At 53.9% G+C, this 23,071-nt stretch overlaps 1 protein-coding gene across 8 annotated transcripts in view; it reads right to left on the bottom strand.

Moving 5' to 3' along the window:
- The window catches only part of ZNF385C (zinc finger protein 385C), a 72,860-nt gene that overhangs the window by 32,511 nt on the left and 17,278 nt on the right, over positions 1–23,071 (bottom strand). For 4 of the 8 annotated variants that reach the window (XM_054670890.1, XM_054670891.1, XM_063798582.1 and 1 more), the window contains exon 2: positions 4,701–4,952. In XM_054670890.1, coding sequence (XP_054526865.1) covers positions 4,701–4,950 — 250 coding nt within the window. In that variant the 5' untranslated portion in view covers positions 4,951–4,952. Of the gene's footprint in view, positions 1–4,700; positions 4,953–7,290; positions 7,364–14,445; positions 14,639–18,546; positions 18,687–23,071 lie in introns of those variants that run through there. The other 4 variants (XM_054670889.2, XM_016931801.4, XM_054670893.2 and 1 more) reach the window with 4 other exon arrangements.

Below are 23,071 nucleotides of genomic sequence, written 5' to 3'. Positions count from 1 at the left end.
CTGGGAGTAAGAATTCCAGGAGCCAGATACTGCTGAGGAAGGAGGCCTCTGACTGAGATCTTGGTGAGGAGGCTCAGAGAGGGGAGAACCACCCCCCAGTCTCCCTCCCACAGATGGCCTCAGGGGATGTGAGCAGGAGAGGGTCCCTGCCTTACTGCCTGTGACCACCTGTCACTGTGGAAGCCTCCAGCCCTGCAGGCCCCTAATCAAAGCGACAGCTCCCACGGAAAACTGCCCCTCCTGGCTGCCAGAGGCCCGAGACCTCGTGTCTCAATCTGGCATGGCGCTCCGGACACTGAGTGCCTAGGACCAATGCAGCGCATTCAAGGCTGCCCACACTTAGCCTCAGCCTCAGCCTCCCTGGAATGGCTGTGGCCCTCTGCATTTTCCCCCGGGAGCCTCCACCAGGGAGCTCCACCCTAAGGGCTCTCTGCTTTGTGGAGAGGGGCACACTGGCCTAGTCCCCACCTGGGCAGAGCTGGAAGAGGCATCCAGGGCGGCTGAGGGGCCCAACGTGCTCCCCCTCGCCCTGCCCCCCACCTCAGGGGCAGTTGCTGGCATCTTTTTTTATTTTTATTTTTTGAGATGGAGTCTCTATCGCCCAGGCTAGAGCGCAGTGGCGTGATCTCAGCTCACTGCAACGTCTGCCTCCCGGGTTCAAGTGATTCTCCTGCTTCAGCCTCCCGAGTAGCTGGGACTACAGGTACCCCACAACCACGCCTGGCTAATTTTTGTGTTTTTAGTAGAGATGGGGTTTCACCATGTTGGCCAGGCTGGTCTCGAATTCTTGACCTCAAGTGATCCACCCGCCTCGGCCTCCCAAAGTGTTGGGATGACAGGCATGAGCCACCACACCTGACCAAGTTGCTGGCATTTTCTTGCTGGGGGCCGCCCTCCACCCCCAGCTCTCAGATAACTGAGGAGACAGGAGAAAGCCAGGGGAGGGGGTGGGTGTTGGGAGGGTCATGGCCCAGGGCAGGCCCCGAGTTCGCCAGGCCAATGGAGAAGGCAGCTTCTCTAGCTGGAGCCCCAGAATTCCAGGGCTCCTGGAAATCTAAGGACCCGTCCCCACTGCCTTAGGCACAGCTATCACTCCCCTCCCCTGCCCCACTCCCACAGTGCTGGCCACTCCTCCTAGGTTGGGTGGCTGAAAAGGTCTGGTTCCATGTCTGCCTCCTCCTCTAGACTGTGAGTGCCCAGAGGCAGGTACCAGGCACTGCTCAGTGGTACTGCCCAGCATCCTGCCTGAGCCCAGCACAGGGCTGGAGGGAGAGGTAACAGATGACACACAACGGATGGCCAGTGACTTCACAGGTCCGATTTAACAATCTGGACTGGAGTATCAGGCCTCACGTCTCCTGATGACCCCTAAGATGGTGCCCCCACGCCCCCGTTCTGACCCAGTACTGAGGGGCATGGGGACTGTGGGAAGAGGAAAACCAGGTAGAGGGGGAGTCCGCAGCCATCTGGGCAGCCTGTCTCTAGCTGGGACTCTCTTCTGGAGCTGTGACCTTTTTTGTTGTTGTTGTTTGTTTGTTTGTTTAAGACAGAGTCTCATTCTGTCGCCCAGGCTGGAGTGCAGTGGTGCGATCTCAGCTCACTGCAACCTCCGCCTCCTGTGTTCAAGCGATTCTTGTGACTCAGCCTCGCCAGTAACTGGGATTACAGGCATGTGCTACCATGCCCGGCTAATTTTTGTATTTTTAGTAGAGATGGGGTTTCACCATATTGGCCAGGCTAGTCTCAAACTCCTGACCTCAAGTTATCCTCCTGCCTCAGCCTCCCAAAGTGTTGGGATGACAGGCGTGAGCCTCCGCACCTGGCCCTGGAGCTGTGGTCTTTTCTCCTCTCCCCACACCTGCTCCCTTCATCTTGGTGTGGTGGGATTGGGGAGGGAGGAGCTTTTACCACAGGGACCGTTGCCCAGGAAGTAAGACCTGAAGAGGCTGTGTTACAAGAGGAACAAAGACCAGACAACATCCTCAGCCACAGGACTGGCCTTCCCCACTCAGTGTCAGCCCTCCATTTCTGTCTCCCTCTCAGCACCCCCTTTCTGATAACTGAGCTGCCCTCTGTGGCACTGCCTAAGCTAGAGGTGTCCGTGGCACCCCCCCACACACCCCACATCCCATTGGCCACCAAGTCTTGACAGTTCTGCTAAAGAAAAGGCTCCAGAATCTATTTCTCCATTTCACCTCACTTTCCTTCTTATGTACCCTCGAGCCAGAGACACCTAAAAACACTAACTGCTCCTGCTCAAACCACTTCTGCAATGCCCATCACCTTCAGAACAAAGGTCAAAGCCCAGCCTGGTGGCAAGGCTCTTGCAGATGGCTCCTGCTGTCCTCTCCACACCCTGCACACTCCCTGCACACACCCAGCACACTGATGGCCAGTGACTTCACAGGTCTGATTTAACAATCTGGACTGGAGTACCAGGCCTCATGTCTCCTGATGACCCCTAAGATGGTGCCCCTCCCCACCCAAAGAGCCATGGGCTTGCAGGCCTCAATGCCTTTGCTCCAGCGGCTTCCCTGCCTGGGATCCTCTCTTTGTCTCCAGTATCCACCATCAATGTCACTTCCCATGTCAGTTTGCCTCTCCCTCCTCTGACTTCTATTTTTATTTTATTTTTTTTGAGACAGGGTCTCCCTCTGTTGCCCCGGCTGGAGTGCAATGGTGTGATCTCAGCTCACTGCAGCCTCCACCTCCTGGGCTCAAGCAATTCTCGTGCCTCAGCCTCCCAAGTAGCGGGGACTACAGGTGCCCACCACCACACCAGGCTAATATTTTGTTTTTTTAGTAGATGAGGTTTTGCCATGTTGCCCAGGCTGGTCTCGAACTCCTGAGCTCAGGCAATCTGCCCGCTTTGGGGTCCCAAAGTGTTGGGATTACAGGCGTGAGCCTGGCCCCTCCTCTGACTTCTTGAGGCACCCTGAATCCACCTCTAGGAAGCCTGTTACTATCTTGGAACAAACTCATCTGCATATGTATTTATTTAGATAGCTTTTTCCTGACAGGCAGATATGATGTCTTTTAAAAACATGAATCTCCCAAAAGCAGCTTACACCTAGTAGGTGGTCAATAAATATTTAGTGAATTAATGAGTTACTTTTTTTTTTTTTTTTTTTTTGAGACAGGGTCTCACTCTGTCACCCAGGCTGGAGTGCAGTGGCACAATCTCGGCTCACTGCAACCTCCACCTCCTGGGTTCAAGTGATTCGTCTGCCTCAGCCTCCCAAGTAGCTGGGACTACAGGTGTGTGCCACCATACCCGGCTAATTTTTGCATTTTTAGTAGAAATGGGGTTTTGCCATGTTGGCCAGGCTGGTCTCAAACTCCTGGCCTTAAGTGACCCACCTGCCTCAGCCTCCCAAAGTGCTAAGATTACAGGCATGAGCCACCATGCCCAGCCAATGAGTGACTTTCGAATCCAGACAGACACATATGCTCCAGAAACACCCATCAGTCAGATACTCTCTTGCTCAGAGTCATGCTTTTGGTGTCCAGCCTGAAATAATTGGGTGGGGAGGAGCTGGTCCCAGTCACCAGAGCACCCTGGCCTTTGCTTATGCCGTGACCTCTGCCTGTAATGCCCCTACTCCCCTCATCCATGTTCCGAGGCTCAGACCCCTCTTCCTTCAGGAGACTTTCCTGCTGCCCCCAGGGACTGCAGCTTTGCCTTTGTGCCCTGAGGGTATGTCCCATGTGGCAACCACAACCCTTATCTCTTTTCACATGTGTCTCCACCCAAAAGACCCACTCAATCTTGGGGAGGGTGGTAAGCAGAGAGATTGGATCTTACTTGTCTCTGGCCTACAGGATTGTGTGTGTGGAGTGGGGGACACAGTGGGTGCCCCATGAATATCACCAAAAGAGAAGACAGCCCTCAAGAGGGTGTCTGAGGTCAGAGTGTAGCCTCCGGCAAAACTGCCAGCCTGGGCTGCAAGGTAGGTTTCTGTTGGCCTCCCCCAGGAGCCAGGGGTAAGTTCCTGCCTTTCCCACCTCCCCACACTGAGCCTGAATGTGAATCTGTTTGCTCTGCCAACAGCAGCCTGGGTGATTCTTACTTTCCCTATGGCCCCTGTGCACCTGTCAGCTAGAATCACCCTCATGGAGGCATTCACCCATTTCCCCCAGAAATCTGCCTTGCAGCCAGCTGCCCCTTCCAAGCTCATAGCCAAACCTCTGCAAAGTCACCCCAGCTAGGGAGAAGCAGAAATCCTGGCCGGGAGTCCAAAGGAAGAGGGGCCTCCCCCTTGTCCCTGGGTTGGAGTGCTGTGTACCTTGCTGACCTTGGCCTTCAGAGACCACAGACCTGAGCTGGAGCCTGGGACCCCCACCCCGCAGATGAGGCCCTTGTCTGAAAGCCTGTGGCTACCAGGAGGCTCCAGGCTGGAGAAGTGCTGTTTAGGAGTCCTGATCCCAAAAGATCCCACAGGGAGAGTCCCTAGAAACAAAGACCCAAGAGGCAGCCTAAGGACCCACAGATTCCGAGAGGTCCTACAGAAGGGTTGTCCAGATGCAGAATAAAACTTGCTGGCATCAGGGGGGGCTTCAGACCCTAAGACCCCATTGAGGGCACCCCAGACGCAAAGACCCCCATGGAGGGAGGCCACAGACCCAGAGCCCCTCAGAGGGGCCTAGACAGAGATACTCCCCAAACCAAATTTGTGGGAGCAGCGTCCCTCCACACTGACCTGGCCCTGAGGGGCTCTTCCCCAAGCTGAGCTGCCGAAGCCGCCTCTGGTGGGCCCGCCCCCCACAGTGCACCTGGGCCTGGGCCGCCGAGTTCAGCTGGATGTTGCAGACATCACAGAGCGTGTACGATGGCCGCTTTCTTTCTCTCTTGGGCTTAGGTGGTTCTGGGGGCCGAGGGAGGCACTCAGCAGCTCCAGATATGGGGGTCTCCTTCTCAGCCGGTGGGGGTGGGCTCAGTGGCCGCTTCATATCTGAGTGGATAGAGAGGGAGACGAATGAACGCCAAATGGTTGTGAATAATTAGAGAGAGCAGGAGGGGCTCAAGACCGGGAGACACGGAGCTCTGTATCCTCTGTATCCCTCTGAAACGCCCCAGCCCGAGGATGGTGGAAGGGCGCATAATGGGGTCTATTTCAAGCAAAGCAGCATTAAAACTTGGGACTCTTGGCGGTGGCTCACGCCTGTAATCCCAGCACTTTGGGAGGCCGAGGCGGGCAGGTCACCTGAGGTCAGTAGTTTGACACCAGCCTGACCAACATGGTTAAACCCTGTCTCTACTAAAAATGCATAATTTGCTGGGCATGGTGGTGCATGCCTGTAATCCCAGCTACTCAGGAGGCTGATGCAGGAGAATCACTTGAACCCGGGAGGCGGAGGTTGCAGTGAGCCAAGATCGGGTGTCATTGCACTCCAGCTTCCACAACAAGAGCGAAACTCCATTTCAGAAAGAAAAAACAAACAAAAAACAAAAACAAAAACAAAAAAACTTGGGACTTTCTGGAAGGGTGTCCAACATGTCTACACACGGGGAGGCCAAGACACCTGGGGACTCGAGGGCCACAGAACATATCTCAGAGAGGCGGACTGGGGTCTTGGAGGAAAGGTGGTCACTGAGGGAGAGGCAGCGGCAAGGCCAGCTGAGTCACATTTGAGGAAGCAAGAGTCCTGTTCTCAGCTCCGCAGCAAGCGCTGGCAATCCTGTGACAGCCAGGCATGTGGCGCTTACTGGAGACGCAGCAGCCGCCAGCCAAAAACACAACCTTCCTGTGCCCTGCACCCAGCAGGGTGACATTCACAAATGGTGACAGTGTGTGAAGCCATCCCAATCCCTGCTCCACGTGGCTCCAGATGCCCCCTGCTGTCTTGGCAACCGAGGCCGAGGCAACAGTTGGTGGTTTCGGTAGAGACCTGAGCCTTGCTGCCTGGGTCGGCTGAAGACAGCGCCCCTGCCCCCGCCCTGTCCCCCAACACGCGCACACGCGCATACACACACACACACACACACACACACACACTTTCTGTCTCTTCGGGACCCTCAAGTGGCCCCTCCAGGCCCCCATCTCCCATAGACAGTCTTTCCTTTCCAAGTCACTTCTCTGAAACTTGCCCTGCCTGACTTGTCTGCCTCTAACCATTTCTATTCTGGGGCTGCTCAGTGAATTTTGCCTTCTCTCAGAAATCTCGCGCATGCTTCCTGCCTCTGCTTCAGACAGGGGCTTCCTGAGAGCAAGATCTGTGTCCCTCCCTCAGGCTGGGGCAACCCCAAGGCTAGGGCCTGGGTGAGTCATACTGAGCCCATCTCTCCTGTTATGGACTGAAGTGTGTCCCCTCAAAATGCATATGTTGAAGTAATAATCCCCAGTACCTTAGAAAGTAACTCTATTTGGAGATGGGGTCTTCAAAGAGGTAATTAAGTTAATGAGGTCATACCAGTGGGCCCTAATTCATATGATGGGTGTCTTTATTTTTTTCAAGATGGAGTCTCGCTGTGTCACCCAGGCTGTAGTGCATTGGTGTGATCTCGGCTCACTGCAACCTCCACCTCCTGGGTTCAAGTGATTCTCCTGCCTCAACTCAGCCTCTCGAGTAGCTGGGACTACAGGTGTCCGCCACCACGCCCAGCTAATTTTTGTATTTTTAGTAGAGACAGTGTTTTGCCATGTTGTCCAGGCTGGTCTCGACCTCCTGACCTCAGGTGATCCTCCCACCTTGGCCTCCCACAGTGCTGGGATTACAGCCATGAGCCACTGCACCCAGTGGGAGACAGAGTCTTACTCTATCGCCCAGGTTGGAGTGCAGTGGCACAATCTCAGCTCACTGCAACCTCTGCCTCCCGGATTCAAGCAATTCTCCTGCCTCAGCCTCCTGAGTAGCTGGGATTACAAGCATCTGCCACCATGCCCAGCTGATTTTTGTATTTTTTTTAGTAGAGATGGGGTAGTGCCATGTTGGCCAGGCTGGTCTTGGACTCCTGGCCTCAAGTGATCTGCTCACCTCGGCCTCCCAAAGCGCTGGGATTTCAGGTGTGAGCTACCGTACTGGGTCTCATATGACTGGTGTCTTTATAAGAAGAGGAAATTTAGACACAGATAGTTATAGAGGGAAGACCATCTTCAAGCCAAGAAGAGAGGCCTTTGAAGAAATGAACCCTCCTGACACCTTGATCTTGGACTTCTAGCCTCCAGAACTGTGAGAAATTACATCTCCACTGTCGAAGCCACTGAGTCTGTGGTACTTTGTTATGGCAACCTGAGCAGACAAGCTTATCTCCCCAGAGGGCATTTCCTGTGTTCTGAGGCCCATGCTTACTTTGCAGATCAGACCAGTCCAGTGATGTCACAATGTCTTCACAAGACTATACATCCAACAGTGGAGCCCGCATCTGAACAAGGAAAATTAATTTTACAAGCCCAAGGCCAAAAACCTGCCTGTAGTCCCCAGATGCCACCCCCATTCTCAGTAAGCTGCTTGTCCTTTTTGTGAGCAGTGATCCCACATAACATGTCTGTTGTGACAAGTGTGGGGACTGCGTGTGGATGGAACAGAGGAGCACAGCGATAAGGGCAGGAGCTCTTTGAAATTTTATGTATGTTTAAAATTTCAATAGAGACAGGGTCTCGCTATGTTGCTCAGGCTGGTCTTAAACTTCTGTGCTCATGTGGTCTGCCCGCCTCGGCATCCCTAAGTGCTGGGGTACAGGCATGAGCCACCATGCCCGGCCAAGAGCAGGAGCTCCATGCTGATTCATACCTGGGTTCAAATCTCAGCTCTGTCACTCACTGGCTGTGTGACCTGAGCTCAGTTCCTTCGTCTGTACCTCTGTAGAATGGGAGTGATCAATAACAGTTCCTAAGTCATACACACATTGTAGGGATTAGATGAGCTGATCTATAATCTATGTAATATGCTTCTCGGTGCCCTACAAAATCAGCTGTTTTTTGTTTGTTTGTCTGTTTTGTTTTGTTTTGTTTTGTTTGAGACAGGGTCTCACACTGTTGCCCAGGCTGGAATGCAGTGGCACTATTTTGGCTCACTGCAACCTCTGCCTCCCGGGTGCAAGTGATCCTCCTGCCTCAGCCTCCTGAGTAGCTGGGACTACAGGCGCGTGCCACCACTCCCAGCTAATTTTTGTATTTTTAGTGGAGACAGGGTTTCACAATGTTGGCCAGGATGGTCTCAATCTCTTGACTTCATGATCCGCCCACCTCGGCCTCCCAAAGTGCTGGGATTACAAGCGTGAGCCACCGGTGCCTGGCCAATCAGCTGTTATTAACACATAGTGTGTCTGTCTCTTGCAGCTTGTGAGTGAAGTCTGTCACCCTGTGTGTCTGTCATGATGTACCTGGGTCGCTGCAAATGTCTGTTACCCCATCGTTTGTTGAGGTGAATCTATGTCACTCACTCTGTGTGCATGTCGTAGTGTAGCTGTGCCATAGTGTGGGTGTCGTTGTGCCCAGACCATGAAATGAGACTGTCACTGAACATCTGAGACTCACTATGTGATATCGGTTGAATTATGTCCCCCAAAATTCAATATGTTGACATCCTAATCCCCAGCACTTTCAGAATATGACCTTATTTGGAAATAGGGTCGTTGCAGATGCTATTAAGATAAGGCCAGACTGGTATAGGGTGGGCCCGTAATCCAATATACATGACTGGTGTCCTTATGAAAAGGTGAAATTGACTGGGCGCAGTGGCTCACGCCTGTAATCCCAGCACTTTGGGAGGCCGAGGTGGGTGGATCACGAGATCAGGAGTTCAAGACCAGCCTGGCCAACATGGTGAAACTCTGTCTCCACTAAAAATACAAAAAAATTAGCCGGGCACGGTGGTGGGTGCCTGTAATCCCAGGTACTCAGGAGGCTGAGGCAAGAGAATTGCTTGAACCTGGGAGGCAGAGGTTGCAGTGAGTCGAGATCGTGCCATGGCACTCAAGCCTAGGTAACAGAGCAAGACTCCGTCTCAGAAAAAAAAAAAGAGAGAGACAGGGTCTTGCTCTGTTGCCCAGGCTGAAGTGGAGCAGTGTGATCATAGCTCACTGTAACCTCAAACACTTGGGCTCAATAGATCCTCCAGCCTCGGGCTCCCAAAGTGCTGGGATCACAGTTATGAGCCACTGCGCCCAGCCTTGCTGACACATATTGATCTTGGACTTTTAGAATCCAGAACTGAGACAATAAACTTCTATTGTTTAAGTGCCACCCAGCCTGTGGCACTTTGTTATGGGAGCCCTAACAAACTAACGCGCCATAGATCTCACCCTGGTGTGGTCATAAGTGCTTGGTGATTTGATGGTCCAAACCCTGCTGCTAGGGTTTGGATGTTGTGGCTGGGCGGCAGTCCCACAGATAGCCTCCAGGTGGCGCAGCAAACATCCAGTGGGAAGGTAGGTGAAGACTCCGTACCCCCGGGCATGACAGACCCCAGTCCCCACACTCAAGGGGCAATGCAGCTGTCTCCTGGAGCCACACCACGGGTCCAGGGTATAGCTCCTCCCACAGAGGGCACACTGGAGGTCACTGCCATTGTGAGAAGGCCCCATTACTGCATGGAGCCCCCCACCAATATTTTGCACCTTCTCACCTCTAGATGGAGGTCATCACAGCGACTCTCCTGCCTCTCCATGTCCTCCCCAACCCTCCCAGCAGGAGGAGGCAGGAAGAAGGTCTTAGGTGCAAATGTTGGTTGGGGGAGAGGTCCCATTCCCCGGGTGGAGGCTTCAGAGGAATGAGATTTTCCTGGCCATGCCAAGGAGAGCTGCCTGCCCCGCCAGCATGGGGACAGGGGTATTTTGAAATCTCAGTGCAATTTATGACAGGCGGGCTGGGGACATCGCCCAAGAGAGCAAATATCTGCCACACAGCTGATTAAACCTCTGTGATATATAGCCTCTGGGCTCACGGGGCCGCCTGGATTCTGGGCTAATTGTGTTCCCCCCAGCCAGGCTGCTGGGCCTGCTGCAGCCTGCCCTGCCTGACCCAGCCTTCCCAGCTGTTCCCTTAGGAGCCACACTGCCCCAGCTAAGCTAGGGGAGCCCAGTCAGAAAGTGTGGACGGGTGGGCAGTGACGGGGGCACACAGGCCTGTCTAACCCTGCCCTGAGCATCGGCAGCTCGGCATCCCCAACCCTGGCCCCTACTCAGAGCCAGCATGACCCCCGCTAGCAGGACCTACACTTGGATAGGACCTAGTCCACATGCTGCCTTAAGCAGATGGGGAAACTGAGTTCCAGAGCAGGGCAGTGGACTTGCTTCAAAGCAAATGGAAAGACGATGCATGAGCTGATTATAGAGGCTTCCCTGTCTTTCTCTTTGCCCCCCAGCTGCTTACGTCACGTCTTCTTTATGAAATAACAACCCCATTTATTGAGGGCTTACTGCGGGCCAGATGTTTGACAAAAAGGGTCTTTTTTCTTTTTTTGGGGGGGATAGGGTTTGACTACGTTTCCCAGGCTCCAGGCTGGCCTCAAACTTGTAGGGATCAAGTGAACCTCCTGCCCCAGCCTCCCAAGTAGCTGGGATTACCGGCATGTGCCACCATGCCCAAACAGGATCTCTCTTAAACTTCACAATTCCATGAGATGAGCACCATTATTAACCTGTTATCCCACTGCATAGATTAGAGAACAGGCTTTGGGAGGTTCTGTGGCTGGACCTGGCCCTATGCTTGTCTGACTCAAAGCCCAAGTCCTTACCCACTGCCCCATCCCACCTCTCCTTAAAGCCTGCCAAATCCTGACCTGAACTGATGGGTGAGGAGGGGGCCACAGATTCAGAGAAGGGCTCTGAGGAGGGGCAGGGTTGTGCAGCCCCTATCAGGCCCAGTGCCTGGCAGAGACGGGCTACACCCTGGATAGAAAGAGGTGGGGCCAGAGCCAAAGAGGTGGGGAGGAAGGACAAGGGGAAAGCAGAGAAAAAGCGTGTATGTACCCATCCATCTGTCTGTCTGTCTGTCTACAGACAGACAGGATTTCTACAGGAAGCTGGTTAAATCTCCCTCTGTTCCCTGTCTTCCCTGAGAGATGGGCTGAGGCTGCTGCAGAGAGGGTAGGGGTTGGGCCCTGGGAGGGAGCCACCCACTTGGAGGCAGGCTCACACTACCTGTGCTGGAGAGCTGTGTAGCCCAGGTTCTGTCTGCCTGTCTGCCTGTGTGTCCATCAATGCGGAGCTGGGGGGTGGGGTGGGGGGAGCACGCAGGCAGGGCTCTGGGGTCCCATCTCCACCACTTCTGGCTGGGTGACAAATGCACGTGAGGTTCCTAGGTTTCCATGGGGTCCTTGGCCGCCGTGAGGTGATGAGATTCCCTGCCTGTCCATCCAGAGAGGGCTGAATGGAGGGGACTGTGGAGGCCAGAAAACAGGCAGCAGACGGTTGTTTCTGCTGCAGCCTGGGAAAGGAGTCCTCCAGAAAAGGCTGCTTCTCCTAAAGAGGTAACCGGAGAGGAAGGTTCGAGACCTGTCCCCAGCCTTTGGCAGAGCATGAAGGGTTCCCTCCTCAAACCCTTAACAAGCCCAGTTACCCTCTGGCATTTTCCTCCATGTCAGCCAACAGCCACCCTCCCGCCTCCCCAGCCTACTTCCCAGACCAGGCCAGGCTGGCTGGCCGGCCAAACTTGGGCCAGACCCTGCCTCGCTGGGCTTTGGTTTCCTGTCTTCAAAGAGAGGGGGCCAGGCGTGGTGGCTCTTGCCTGTAATCCCAGCACTTTGGGAGGCCAAGGCAGGTGGATCACCTGAGGCTGGGAGTTTGAGACCAGCCTGGCCAACATGGTGAAACCCCGTCTCTACTAAAGATACAAAAATTAGCCAACATGGTGGTGAGTGCCTGTAATCCCAACTACTCGGGAGGCTGAGGCAGGAGAATTGCTTGAACCTGGGAGGCAGAGGTTGCAATGAGCCGAGATTGCACCACTGCACTCCAGCCCCAGAGACAATGAAACTCCGTCTCAAAAAAATAAATAAGTAAAAAATAGCAGGGCACGGTGGCTCACGCCTGTAATCCCAGCACTTTGGGAGGCCGAGGCGGGCGGATCATGAGGTCAGGAGATCGAGACCATCCTGGCTAACACGATGAAACCCCGTCTCTACCAAAAATACAAAAAATTAGCCAGGCGTGGTGGCAGGTGCCTGTAGTCCCACCACTCAGGAGGCTGAGGCAGGAAAATGGCGTGAACCCGGGAGGCGGAGCTTGCAGTGAGCCGAGATTGTGCCACTGCACTCCAGCCTGTGCGACAGAGCGAGACTCCATCTCAAAAAAGTAAAAAATAAAATAAAATAGATAAGAGAGGGGATTGGGCTCCTAGGTCCTTTGCAGGCTGAATTGCAGTGGCCACACAGAGCCGCTACTGCTAAGGTGGAAGGCAGTGGAGGCCAAGGTATATGATTCTGCCTTAGCCTGGGAGAAAGGCAGGGTGGGTGCACCTGGTGGCAAGCGCCTGTTGTCCCTGGAGCACAACAGAAACATCGCCTCCATGAATCCTCAGAACAATCCTGCGAGGCTTGACACATGAGGCAACTGAGGCTCAGCGTCACAAAGAGAGGCAAGTAGGTAGGGCCAGGTCTCCTCCATTCTATGAGGCAAGGGCAGGGGGTGAGGACCCTGGCAGCCCCCATCCCAGTCATTCATGGGGTCACAGGCAGGAGTGTGGGATCCTGGCCCTCCCTACCAGCCCAGCTGCAGAGAGAAGCACCTGGAAGAAGAGAAGCCTCATCTGTTCCTGTCCTAGCAGAGTGCAAGCCCTCCTGGGCCTGGGTACCCGCTGAGTGTCCCTGAGGGGCCGTCAATGAGCATTTTGGCTTCTCCACCCTGCCACCTCCCCACTGCCCTCTCCCAGCACTGACACCTCCCCAGGGCGAGGAAGGGGAAACAGCCCTCTTTAGTGGTGTGGCCACCACAGAGTGGCACCCATCCCAGCTATTCCATGGGCCCAGGGAGCTGGGGTCACCCAGGGCCACACCCTGAGATCCCCTCAGAGGATCCAGAAGAGTCGAGTCACCTGTGCCAGCCCCCAGCACATACACCCCTGCTTTGCCAGAACAGGAGGCCCGGGGGCTAGGCAACAGCTGCTCCAGGTGCCAGGTGAGGGGTTCCGCTGGACACACCCAAGGCAGCCATGTCTGTCTTCCCATCTGAAGTGGTGACAGAGGAAGCCTGTCACCTTCCCCTGGGGCCTTCTGGGTGCTGGGGATTTCAGGAGTGAGCTGCTGAAAGCCAACACTCCAGCTCCAAGGGAGGGAGAGAGGGCACAGGAGGTGATGGAGCAGTATGGTCCAGAGGTGAGGTCACTGTCCCCCCCTGCCTCCACTCCCTGGTCTGCTCTGTCCTCACCCCCAGTTGTCTGCATCCTCCAGAGGGCCTCAGTCCCTCCTGACACCCCCAAAGACAGGGGCTGGCTCTGCTGGCCACTGAGACTCCCCCAAAGACCCCTACCCTCAGGAAGGAAGTCCTTCTTGCTGTCTAACCTGCATCTCTCCTTGCAGGGTCCATAGTGGCAACACAGAGCAGCTGCTTGTAAGGTGGGATGGTTGTCTCCATACCCCATGTCCTTGCCTCTGCTGCCAGGCAAAGCCCAGGAAATCTGACCTATTGCCCTGTTCACACTCAGCAGGCAGAGGAGACCCGCCGGCCCCATGCCCCCTCCTAGGAGCACCAGGGCTCAGGATCCTGGCACAGCCCGGGTTTATCTCCTGCCTGCTCTCCCTGCCCAATCCCATAGGACCCAGAAGGGGAGCTCCCTCAAACCCCACTCCCTGCCTTCCACTAGTCACCACGTCCAAGTCAGGGCAGGAGCCTAAGTCCTGGAAGCCAGAAGGAGGAGGGTTGGGAGCTGCTGGGACTGTTCCTGAGTTGTGGGTGGGGGCAGAGTGCTCTGGCCAGGGGTCCCCCCATGCCCCTTGCTGAAGCTGAGACATTCTGCACGTTGGGGGTAGGAAGGGGCGGGACAGGAAGTCCTCCAATGACTGTGAATGAGGTGGAGGGTGGGGGAGCAGGAGTACTCTTTGCACCCCCCAAAAGATAATTGTTGCTCTTCCCTCCCCTACCCCTTCCCTTCTATTCCATCTCAGTGTTGATAGGGGTGGATCAACTTTTGGATTCTCTAAACTTCTTAAGAAAAGACGGTGGGTTATCTGGTCGCGCCCCCTATCTCCGGAGAATGGTCCTCTCCTTAGGGTGGGTGGGAGTAGAGGGGGAGTCTCACCCTGTACTCCCTCTCTCCCCCTAATGGGAGCTGGAAGTCCTTCTTGCCATCACCCTTGGTGTCCTCCTCGCGACCTCAGTTTCCGGTTAAGTTGCGGTTCTTTCCCGGTCACCAGGCAAGAAGGGTCTCCGCCGCTGCCCCCAGCCCTGCAGAGCCACCTAAGCGCTGAGCACGCGGCGGGCCCCCTCCCGCCGGCTCTGCCCCCGCGGCGCGTGGGTCCGGGATGGGCGGCGGGGAGTGCGGGCCCGAGTCCGGCGCCCGCGCCTACCTGGAGAGCGCTCCGGACAAACGCGGCTGCGTCCAGCCGCTCGCGGCCACCCGGGGCGGTCCTGAGTCGCAGCTCCCGGCACCGCGCTCTCCCGGGACAGCCACGGCGTCTCCGAGCCCGCCCCCGGGCGGCCCGACGGGAGCAGGTGCCAGGAGCCGCGCCGCCCCCGCCGGCCCAGGAGAGCCTTGGCGGGAGAGGGGCTCAGCGGTGGGGCTCCCCGGGTGGGAGGAAGAGAGGGGAGACTCGGAGGCTCTCCTGGCTGAAGAGCTGGGCGCACGGGTGAGTATCCCGCCTACCCCGGCTGACCAGGCCCAGCGTACCTGAGGGCTCCCAAGGGGTCCCAGAGCTCAGGGAAGGGGACCCCAAACTGGCTGCCTTCCCCCACCCCCTGTCAGCACCACCTTCCGCCCCCGGCTGCTACCTCTGGCAAGCAGGCCCCTCTTTTGGGAGGAAACTCAGGGAGTGGGAGGAAGTTGACATTCATGGACCACCTGCTGGGTGCCAGGGGGATCACACTGAAACCTCAGAACCACTCTGCCCAGAGCGGTGCAGTTCCCCATTTTACAGACCAGGAAAAGAAAGACTGGGGACTTAGGTAGGAACGGTGGCTCACGCCTGTAATCCCAGCACTTTGGGAGGTCGAGGCAGGCGGATCACTTGAGGTCAGGAGTTCGAGACCAGCATGGCCAACATGGTGAAACCCTGTCTCTACTAAAAGTACAAAAATTAGCCGGGGGTAGTGGCACGCCTGTAATCCCAGCTACTCAGGAGGCTAAGGTGGGAGAATCGCTTGAACATGGGAAGTGGAGGTTGCAGTGAGCCAAAATCACCCCATTGCACTCCAGCCTGGGTAAGAAAAGTGAAACTTCGTCTCAAAAAAAAAAAAGATTGTGGACCTTAAGTAACTGGTCCAAAGTCACACAGGAAGTGGGCACCAAATGGGAGACTCCAGGCTGCTCCTAGGCACTGTCTCTGGAGGTCAGGGGAGACAGCCAGAGTCTGCTGGGGAGACTTCACCAGTGTGTGTGGCTGAAAGTCCTTTCTGATTCCTCCCAGGGAATCAAAGCACAGGGTCCAGCACACAGTAGGCACACACAGGGGCACGGAGCCAACCAGGAAGAGCAGGAGGCAGGGGCTGGTGGCACGACCTCCTAAGAGCACTGTCACCATTCTGTTGTTGGAGAAGCAATAACAGGGCAAGAGAGCAAGAAAGAGCCAAGGAAAGCGGACACAGAGGGCTCTTGCAGCCAAAGAAGAAGTGGCGGTGCCATTTACCTGCCTGGCACTGGGGACCAGGCCACGCAGAGAGGAGGCCCCATGGTGGGGAACCTCAGGGATACCTCACCCACGGTGCCACCAAGTCTCCTAGCACTTCCTGGTTCACCCATCCACCAACTCACCCCTGCCTTGGGCCTTGCCCCTGCTCTCCCCTCAGTCTGGAACATCCTCCCAACATTCACAGAGATACCTCCTTGTCACTCAGGCCCCAGCTCAAATGTTACCTCCCCAGGAGCCCCTTTCCCCAGCTTCATCACTCTTAGTCTCAGACTCAGTTTACCACCCTCTTAGGGTATCTCTCAGGTTGTAATTCTTTTGTTTGGACCCTGACCTGTCTCCCCCATGAGGGCAGGGCCCTTATTTCCCAGCTATCCACAACACCAGTGCAAAGCTTACTGCATACTTAATAGATGCTCAATAAATAGTTGTTGAATGAATAATAAATGCATTTCCACTTTTAAGATAAATCCACATTAAATTGTACATTTTAAATGGGGGAATTGTATGGTATGCAATTATATTTCAATAAAGCAGTTACTAAAGATTTTTTTTTTTTTTTTGAGACGGAGTCTCACTCTGTTGCCCAGGCTGGAGTGCAATGGCGCAATCTTGGCTCACTGCAACCTCCATCTCCCAGGTTCAAGTGATTCTCCTGCCTCAGCCTCCCAAGTAGCTGGGACAACAGGCGCATGCCACTACGCTAGGCTAATTTTTGTATTTTTAGTAGAGACAGGGTTTCACCATGTTGTCCAGGATAGTCTCGATCTCCTGACCTCATGTTCCACCCGCCTCGGCCTCCCAAAGTGCTGGGATTACAGGTGTGAGCCACCGTGCCCGGCCAAAGATGTTTTTAAAAAGTAAATCCAGGGTGAGGAGGACAGTCATGGTACACCATATGTACCTCACTATCCCACAGCACACGCATCCTCTAACTTAATCCGGTCACACTGATCTCCATCACAGTCCACATCCTGTGGCTGTCCACGGAGAATTGCAGTTGTTCAGACTTGGAAGGGATCTTAGAGGTCATCCCATCCCTTTTGTAGCAGCTTTAACAAGGTATCCTCTGGCCTCTGCCTGAACATGCCAATGATGGGGAGATCACTACCTAACAAGATGGCCCATTCCACTATGCTAACGTTAATTAAAATGGGAGGTTGGAACCTGTTTCCCTATAATGCTTGCATACTGGTCGTAGATCTGCTGCCTGGTAACACAGAAAACGTGCACTCCACCTTCCACAGCCAGAGAAACACAGTAGGCAGTTTCTTCCCAAAGGGGCTCTTCTCCCAGCTAAAGAGACCCATTTGCCTCAGCTATTCTTCCCCTGACATGGTCACCTCCTCCAGGAAGCCTTTGAAGATGTGCCTCCCCCTTGTATGTGCTCCCAGGGCACCTTGTATGAGACCCTAACACTGCCCTTATCACACTGTATTAATTAAACTGTCTCTCCCAAACCCTGCTTTGGTTACCCAACTATACTGAGGGCTCCTCCCCCAGGGTAGTTCTGGGCCTTCATTCATTTCTTTTGCCTGGTACCTTGCATGGTGACCAACTGACCTGATCTAAACCACTTAATTAAAAATGTGTTGAATAAATGGTTTCCGAGTGTTGGATTATCCCAGTTACATTCCTTTATACTCCTTTTTTTTTTTTTTTTTGATGGAGTCTTGCTCTGTCGCCCAGGCTGGAGTGCAGTGGCGCGATCTCGGCTCACTGCAAGCTCCGCCTCCCGGGTTCACACCATTCTCCTGCCTCAGCCTCCCCAGTAGCTGGGACTACAGGCGCCCACCACCACGCCCAGCTAATTTTTTGTATTTTTAGTAGAGACAGGGTTTCACCGTGTTAGCCAGGATGGTCTCGATCTCCTGACCTCATGATCCACCTGCCTTGGCCTCTCAAAGTACTGGGATTACAGGCGTGAGCCACTGTGCCTAACACATTCCTCTAAACTCTTTTAGGCTTTTGGTATCCTCTATAGAACAGAAAAAGGGACAGCACAACCTCCCCCCATCTCCGCCCTCCTCTGTGAATGCTGCCCATCCCTCAGTTTTTCTTCAGCCTTGAACTAGCTCTACATAGAACTGAGCGTCCTTGAAACCCCCAGGTCTATTTTCACGTGATGCACTGGTGAGTTCAGCCTCCCTATCCCAGCCCCCGAGTGAACGGTAGTTTCCTGCACTGGGAGGCCCAGACCGTATGTTTGGGCTTGCTGGCTCTCTCATTCTGCTTAGCCTATTGAAATCATTCAGCAGGACCACAGGTGCCAGCTTAGTGCCACCCACAAAGACGTGGCTTCACCTAGATACCTAGGAATAACACACCCCTAAACTCCAACTCTGCACACAGGCAAAACACTGCCGTCTATTGTGGGCCTTCTGTGTGCCAGATCCTTCCCATGCCCTTTCCCACTCATTTCATCCCCTACTAACCCTGAAAGTTTGCTACTACTCTCCAGATTTTGAAGATAAAGAGGGGGAGGCTCTGGCCGGGCGCGGTGGCTCACGCCTGTAATCCCAGCACTTTGGGAGGCTGAGGCGGGTGGATCACAAGATCAGGAGATCGAGACCATCCTGGCTAACACGGTGAAACCCCATCTCTACTAAAAATACAAAAAAATTAGTCGGGCGTGGTGGCGGGTGCCTGTAGTCCCAGCTACTCAGGAGGCTGAGGCAGGAGAATGGTGTGAACCCGGGGGGCGGAGCTGGCAGTGAGCCAAGATCGCGCCACTGCACTCCAGCCTGGGCGACAAAACGAGACTCTGTCTCAAACAAACAAACAAAAAAAAAACAAAGAAGGGGAGGCTCTGAGAAGTTAACTTACCTGCCCAAGGTCACACAGCTAGAAAGGGGCAGAGTGGGGATTTGGACCCCATTGGATGGCTCCAAAGCATAGGCTGTCTCTTTCCTTTATACCATGGTGCTTCTAAAGGCCTTATCCCAATATGCCCAGTAACTTTTTTCCTACAAAGGTGGGGTGAAGAGGAAGAACAAATGAAAAAGCTCTTCCTGGTAATGGAGAGCTGGGGGTGCGAGGTGGTGCTAGCCCTCCCTGGTCCACCTTCCACTTGCCCAGTGAGGGATTCAGGCCCCTTAAATATTGCCCTCCCCACTCCAGAAAATGACACTTAGTCTAAATAAAGCCTCTGAGTCTCCAGTTTGACTATTCCAGCTCTCACTACTGGCCAGTCTCATCCACTGTCTCCTCTTCCTCTGTTTTGTCTGTGGATGACTCTTCAGCCCTAGAACAGTGCCTGACACACAGAAAGTAACGAAGACATATTGCTGGATTTGAGGAATGAACCAACTCTCACTGTAGGTGCAAAGAGAAATGGATCAGGCACCTTGCTCTGACTGTGTGAGTTTAGGCAAGTTACTTCCCCTCTCTGAGCTTCAGTTTCCTTATCTCTAAAACAGGGCAATTAACAGGTAACGGTGTAGAGGATGGTGTGACATCATGCCTGCAAAGTACCCCATATAATATGTGCCCAACTAATAGTAGGGGCATCATTAATTAGGTGTTGCTGGTCCCGGCTTTAGAGAGAGGGACATCGAGGCTCAGAGAGGTGAAGGAACTTATGCAACCCTCAACATTACACAGCTTGGAAGAGGCCCATACCGAACAGCAGCTGATGGGCCTGGATTTAAGGCTGTGCCCTTTTTCTTGCTCCTGGGGCCTTTCCCAAATGTTCAATAAGTAACATTTCTACTACAAAGATAAGAGGTGGTTAAAAGAATTGTTCATAATAATAACACTAAGGGCCCCAGCTGAAGCAAAGCCTGTAACAAAGGGACTCAGGCAAGGAGCAGAGACCCCGGCCCAGCCAGCAGCTTCCCTGCTCGGCCCACAGCCCAGACTGGGGCTAGGACGGGTGGCGTCATTCTGGACTCCTGGGCTCTAGGAGGGTGGGAGAGGCCCCAACAGTGGGCAGGCCTGTCCCACCCCACCCATCATGGGTTCTTTCTGCCCCCACTGAAAGGGCAGACTCTCTAGTGTCTTGAACAAGTCCACTGTGACCCCTCCCCCCACGTTTTGCCTCCTAAAATAGCCCAGAGCCACCATGTGCCCAGGGCGGCTCCCCACTGGTTGCAAATCCCCCTGAAATCAAATCCCCATCCTGCCCCAAGGAGGACGGCACCACCTCCTGCCACTGCTGGGCTCCAGCGCCAGCCAGGCTCCCCCAGTGGAAACCGGGACAGTTGTCCTTCACAGTGACCGGGACATAAATCCCCAAATAATGAGACAGGCGCTGGGAACACAGAACCAGACACAGTGCTAATTGGTTTGCTTCTGGGCAGAGATGATGTGGAGACAACAGTAACAGGCCTCAGTTTCCCTGGCGGTGTATTGGGGTGGGGGGATGCAAGGGCCAGGGATCCCTGGCTGGGCTGATTTTCTACGCCTTCTGACTGGCCTCACAACCTATTAACCAGTCGCACTTTTTAGGATATTAAATTCCCAGATGTAAAAGGAAAGGGCTGGGGTCTCCTGGTCCAGGTCCTGAGGTAGGAAGCCTAGAATCTCTACCATGATCCAGAAACACCTTCTTTCCATTAAGAAAAAAAAAAAAATTCAACCAAAACTCAGATCCTTCCCAGTATGCATGGGGACTGGGGGAGCAGGGAGGCGGGGAACCCAGTGCAACCTCCCTGCTCCTCATGTGAGGTTGGTAATGGATTCTTGGACAAGCCCAAGGACCTCAGTTTGCAGTAATCAGGATGAGATTATCACATTAAACTTTCAAAGTCTTTGCTCAAAAAGAAGCAGCAGCAGCTGACACCCTTGACTCCCCCGACTTTCCCACTGTCACCTTCTCCTGGACCATGACCAGATGAGCTCCAGATACAGGCCACGTGGAGGCTCCACTGCACTGGGGCAGAGGCAGGGGCATGGACAGGATGATCTCCCTGGGGGTGGCCTCAGGGTTGTGGTAAGATGGAATGGGGAGGAGGTGGGGGAGAGAGGTGAGCATGTGTGTCTGCGGGTGTAATTTGGAGGGACTGCGGGGAACTGGAGTAACTTGAAGTCAGGCAAACGTGTTTACGTTGCAACTTCGCCACTAATCGTGTGACTGGGAACTTGTCCCTTCTCTTCACATCTTAGTTTCCTGTCTGTAAAATGGAGATAATGGTAACAACAATGCTTAATAATAACTCCTCTGACTCAAGGCTGATGTCTGAGAAGATTAAATAAGATAACAGAATATACTAGCCCGGCACGGTGGCTCATGCCTGTAATCTCGGCACCTTGGAAGGATGGAAGGACCAGGTGGGTGGATTGCTTGAGCCCAGGAGTTTGAGACCAGCCTGAGAAACATGACAAAACCCTGTCTCGCAAAAAAAAAAAAAAAAAAAAAAAAAAAAATATATATATATATATATATATATATATATATATATACATACACACATATATGAACAAAAATTAGCTGGGCATGCTGGTGCACACCTGTAATCCCAACTACTGGGGAGACTGAGACGGGAGATTGAGGCTGCAGTGAGCCATGATCATGCCACTGCACTCCAGCCTGGGTGACAGTGAGACTCTGTCTCAAAAAAAAAAAAAAAAAAGTACTGACCAGGCACAGTGGCTCACGCCTGTAATCCCAGCACTTTGGGAGGCTGAGGCAGGAGGATCACTTGAGGCCAGGAGTTTGAGACTCTATCTTTACAAAAAAAAAAAAATTAGTTGACCATGGTGGTGCATGTCTGTAGTCCCAGCTGCTCAGGAGGCTGGGACAGGAGGATCATTTGGGCCCAGGAGTTGAAGACCACAGTGAGCTATTATTGTGATACTGCACTCCAGCCTGGGTGAAAGAGCAAGACTGTCTTCCCCCATCACCCCCCAAAAAAAAGAAAGAAGGAAAATGCCCTAAAACTGTAAAAGCCCACTGCGATGTGAGGGATGATGTCATTAGTTACAGCAGGAGGGATGGTGATAAGACCATAGAAATAACTTCCTCACAGCCTTGCGTTGGAAACTAATGGAGCAAAAAAAAGAAAGAAGACAAACAGGCTTGGGTAGAATGCCAAAGATCTCATCAAGGATCCACTCTCCCAACCCAGGGTGCCCATCCCCATGTCCAGGCTCCCCTCCTGCCCATCATCTTGCCTCCCAAGGCTGCCAGGCAGCCATCAATTTTTCCCAACTCAGAGCTCTATTCAGCTTGTATTTGTTGCCAACACAACAGAAATTATTTCAACCTCTTCATCCAGCTTGGCAGAGCTACCTGGGGTGTGTAGGAGAGGCCAGAGCTGGAAGAAAGGAGGCTGGAAATTGGGGTGTCCAACAGTGGGGTGGCCGTCTCTCCAGAATATTAGCTGCAATTGCAGCATTCTAGAAGGCAGTCAGCTTCCTGAGAGGACAGCCTTATACTGCCCCATGGAAGGGAAGGGAAAGCCTGAGGATCCAGGGGTCCTCAGGGGGACCTTGGCCACCTTTCCTCTTACTTAAAGAGCTGCATTCAGAAGGTGTTGGGAAGGAAAGGCCCTGACTACCAGCCAGGTTCAACCCTGTGGAAATTAAGATCTGTAAGTCTCCCTGACCCTCCCTTCATTTCCTGAAGCTTTTATTTAGTTTGTCCAGCAGGATCCTCCCATCCCAGCCCACTGATTCAGGCCTTGGGGTCCTCTCCTCCTCCTCAATATGAAAAACTAATCCTAACCCATCCTAACCTCACAAGGATGGAGGCAGATTGAGGATGACACCAAGATTCCAGGGTCACCTGGGGTGGGGAAGGGAGAGCCTCCAAGTCCATTGGCTGAGGGAGATGGTGGGGTATCCATGGTCCACCTTGCTGGCCAGGGAGCAGCTGCTGACCACATCAAAGTCCTCCTCTCAAATCGGTCCGGTGGGAGGAGGCACAAAGCCGTTGCAGGCCATGAAGAAGGAGTCCTTTCAAAACCAGCTGAGAGGTTCCAAGAAACGCCCTGAGGACAGGCTGTGTCAACATGTCCTGTGCCCCCCAGGCCCACTGGTGCAGCTTCCAAGCAGCTTCCCACAGCAGGGCCACTCAGAGGCCTTGGCTGGAAGGCAGGGGAGGGTGGAGGACAGAGCCTGAGCTCCAGGAGCCATCAGACCTTGGGCAAAGTCCTTACCTCTCCGATCTATAAAATGGACTCAGTAGTATATACCTCATGGGGTTGTTGGGAGAACCAAGAGGTGATTATAGGGATAGCGTCTCCCTTTGTGCCTGGCACAGAGTAGGGGGTCGATAAATTCACTCAATAAACACTTATTGAACACCTACTATATGCCAGCCTGTCCACTCTATACCTTGGGATCTAGCAGTGAACGGAAGTCCAAAGGGCCCTCATGGAACTTGCAAATCTGGGTTAGGGGAAGAAGG

The sequence above is a fragment of the Pan troglodytes genome, chromosome 19, assembly GCF_028858775.2.
Source record: "Pan troglodytes isolate AG18354 chromosome 19, NHGRI_mPanTro3-v2.0_pri, whole genome shotgun sequence".
NCBI classification, from domain to species: Eukaryota; Metazoa; Chordata; class Mammalia; order Primates; family Hominidae; genus Pan; species Pan troglodytes.
Note: the sequence above shows the minus strand (reverse complement) of the source record. Positions and strands in the feature narration are given on the sequence as shown.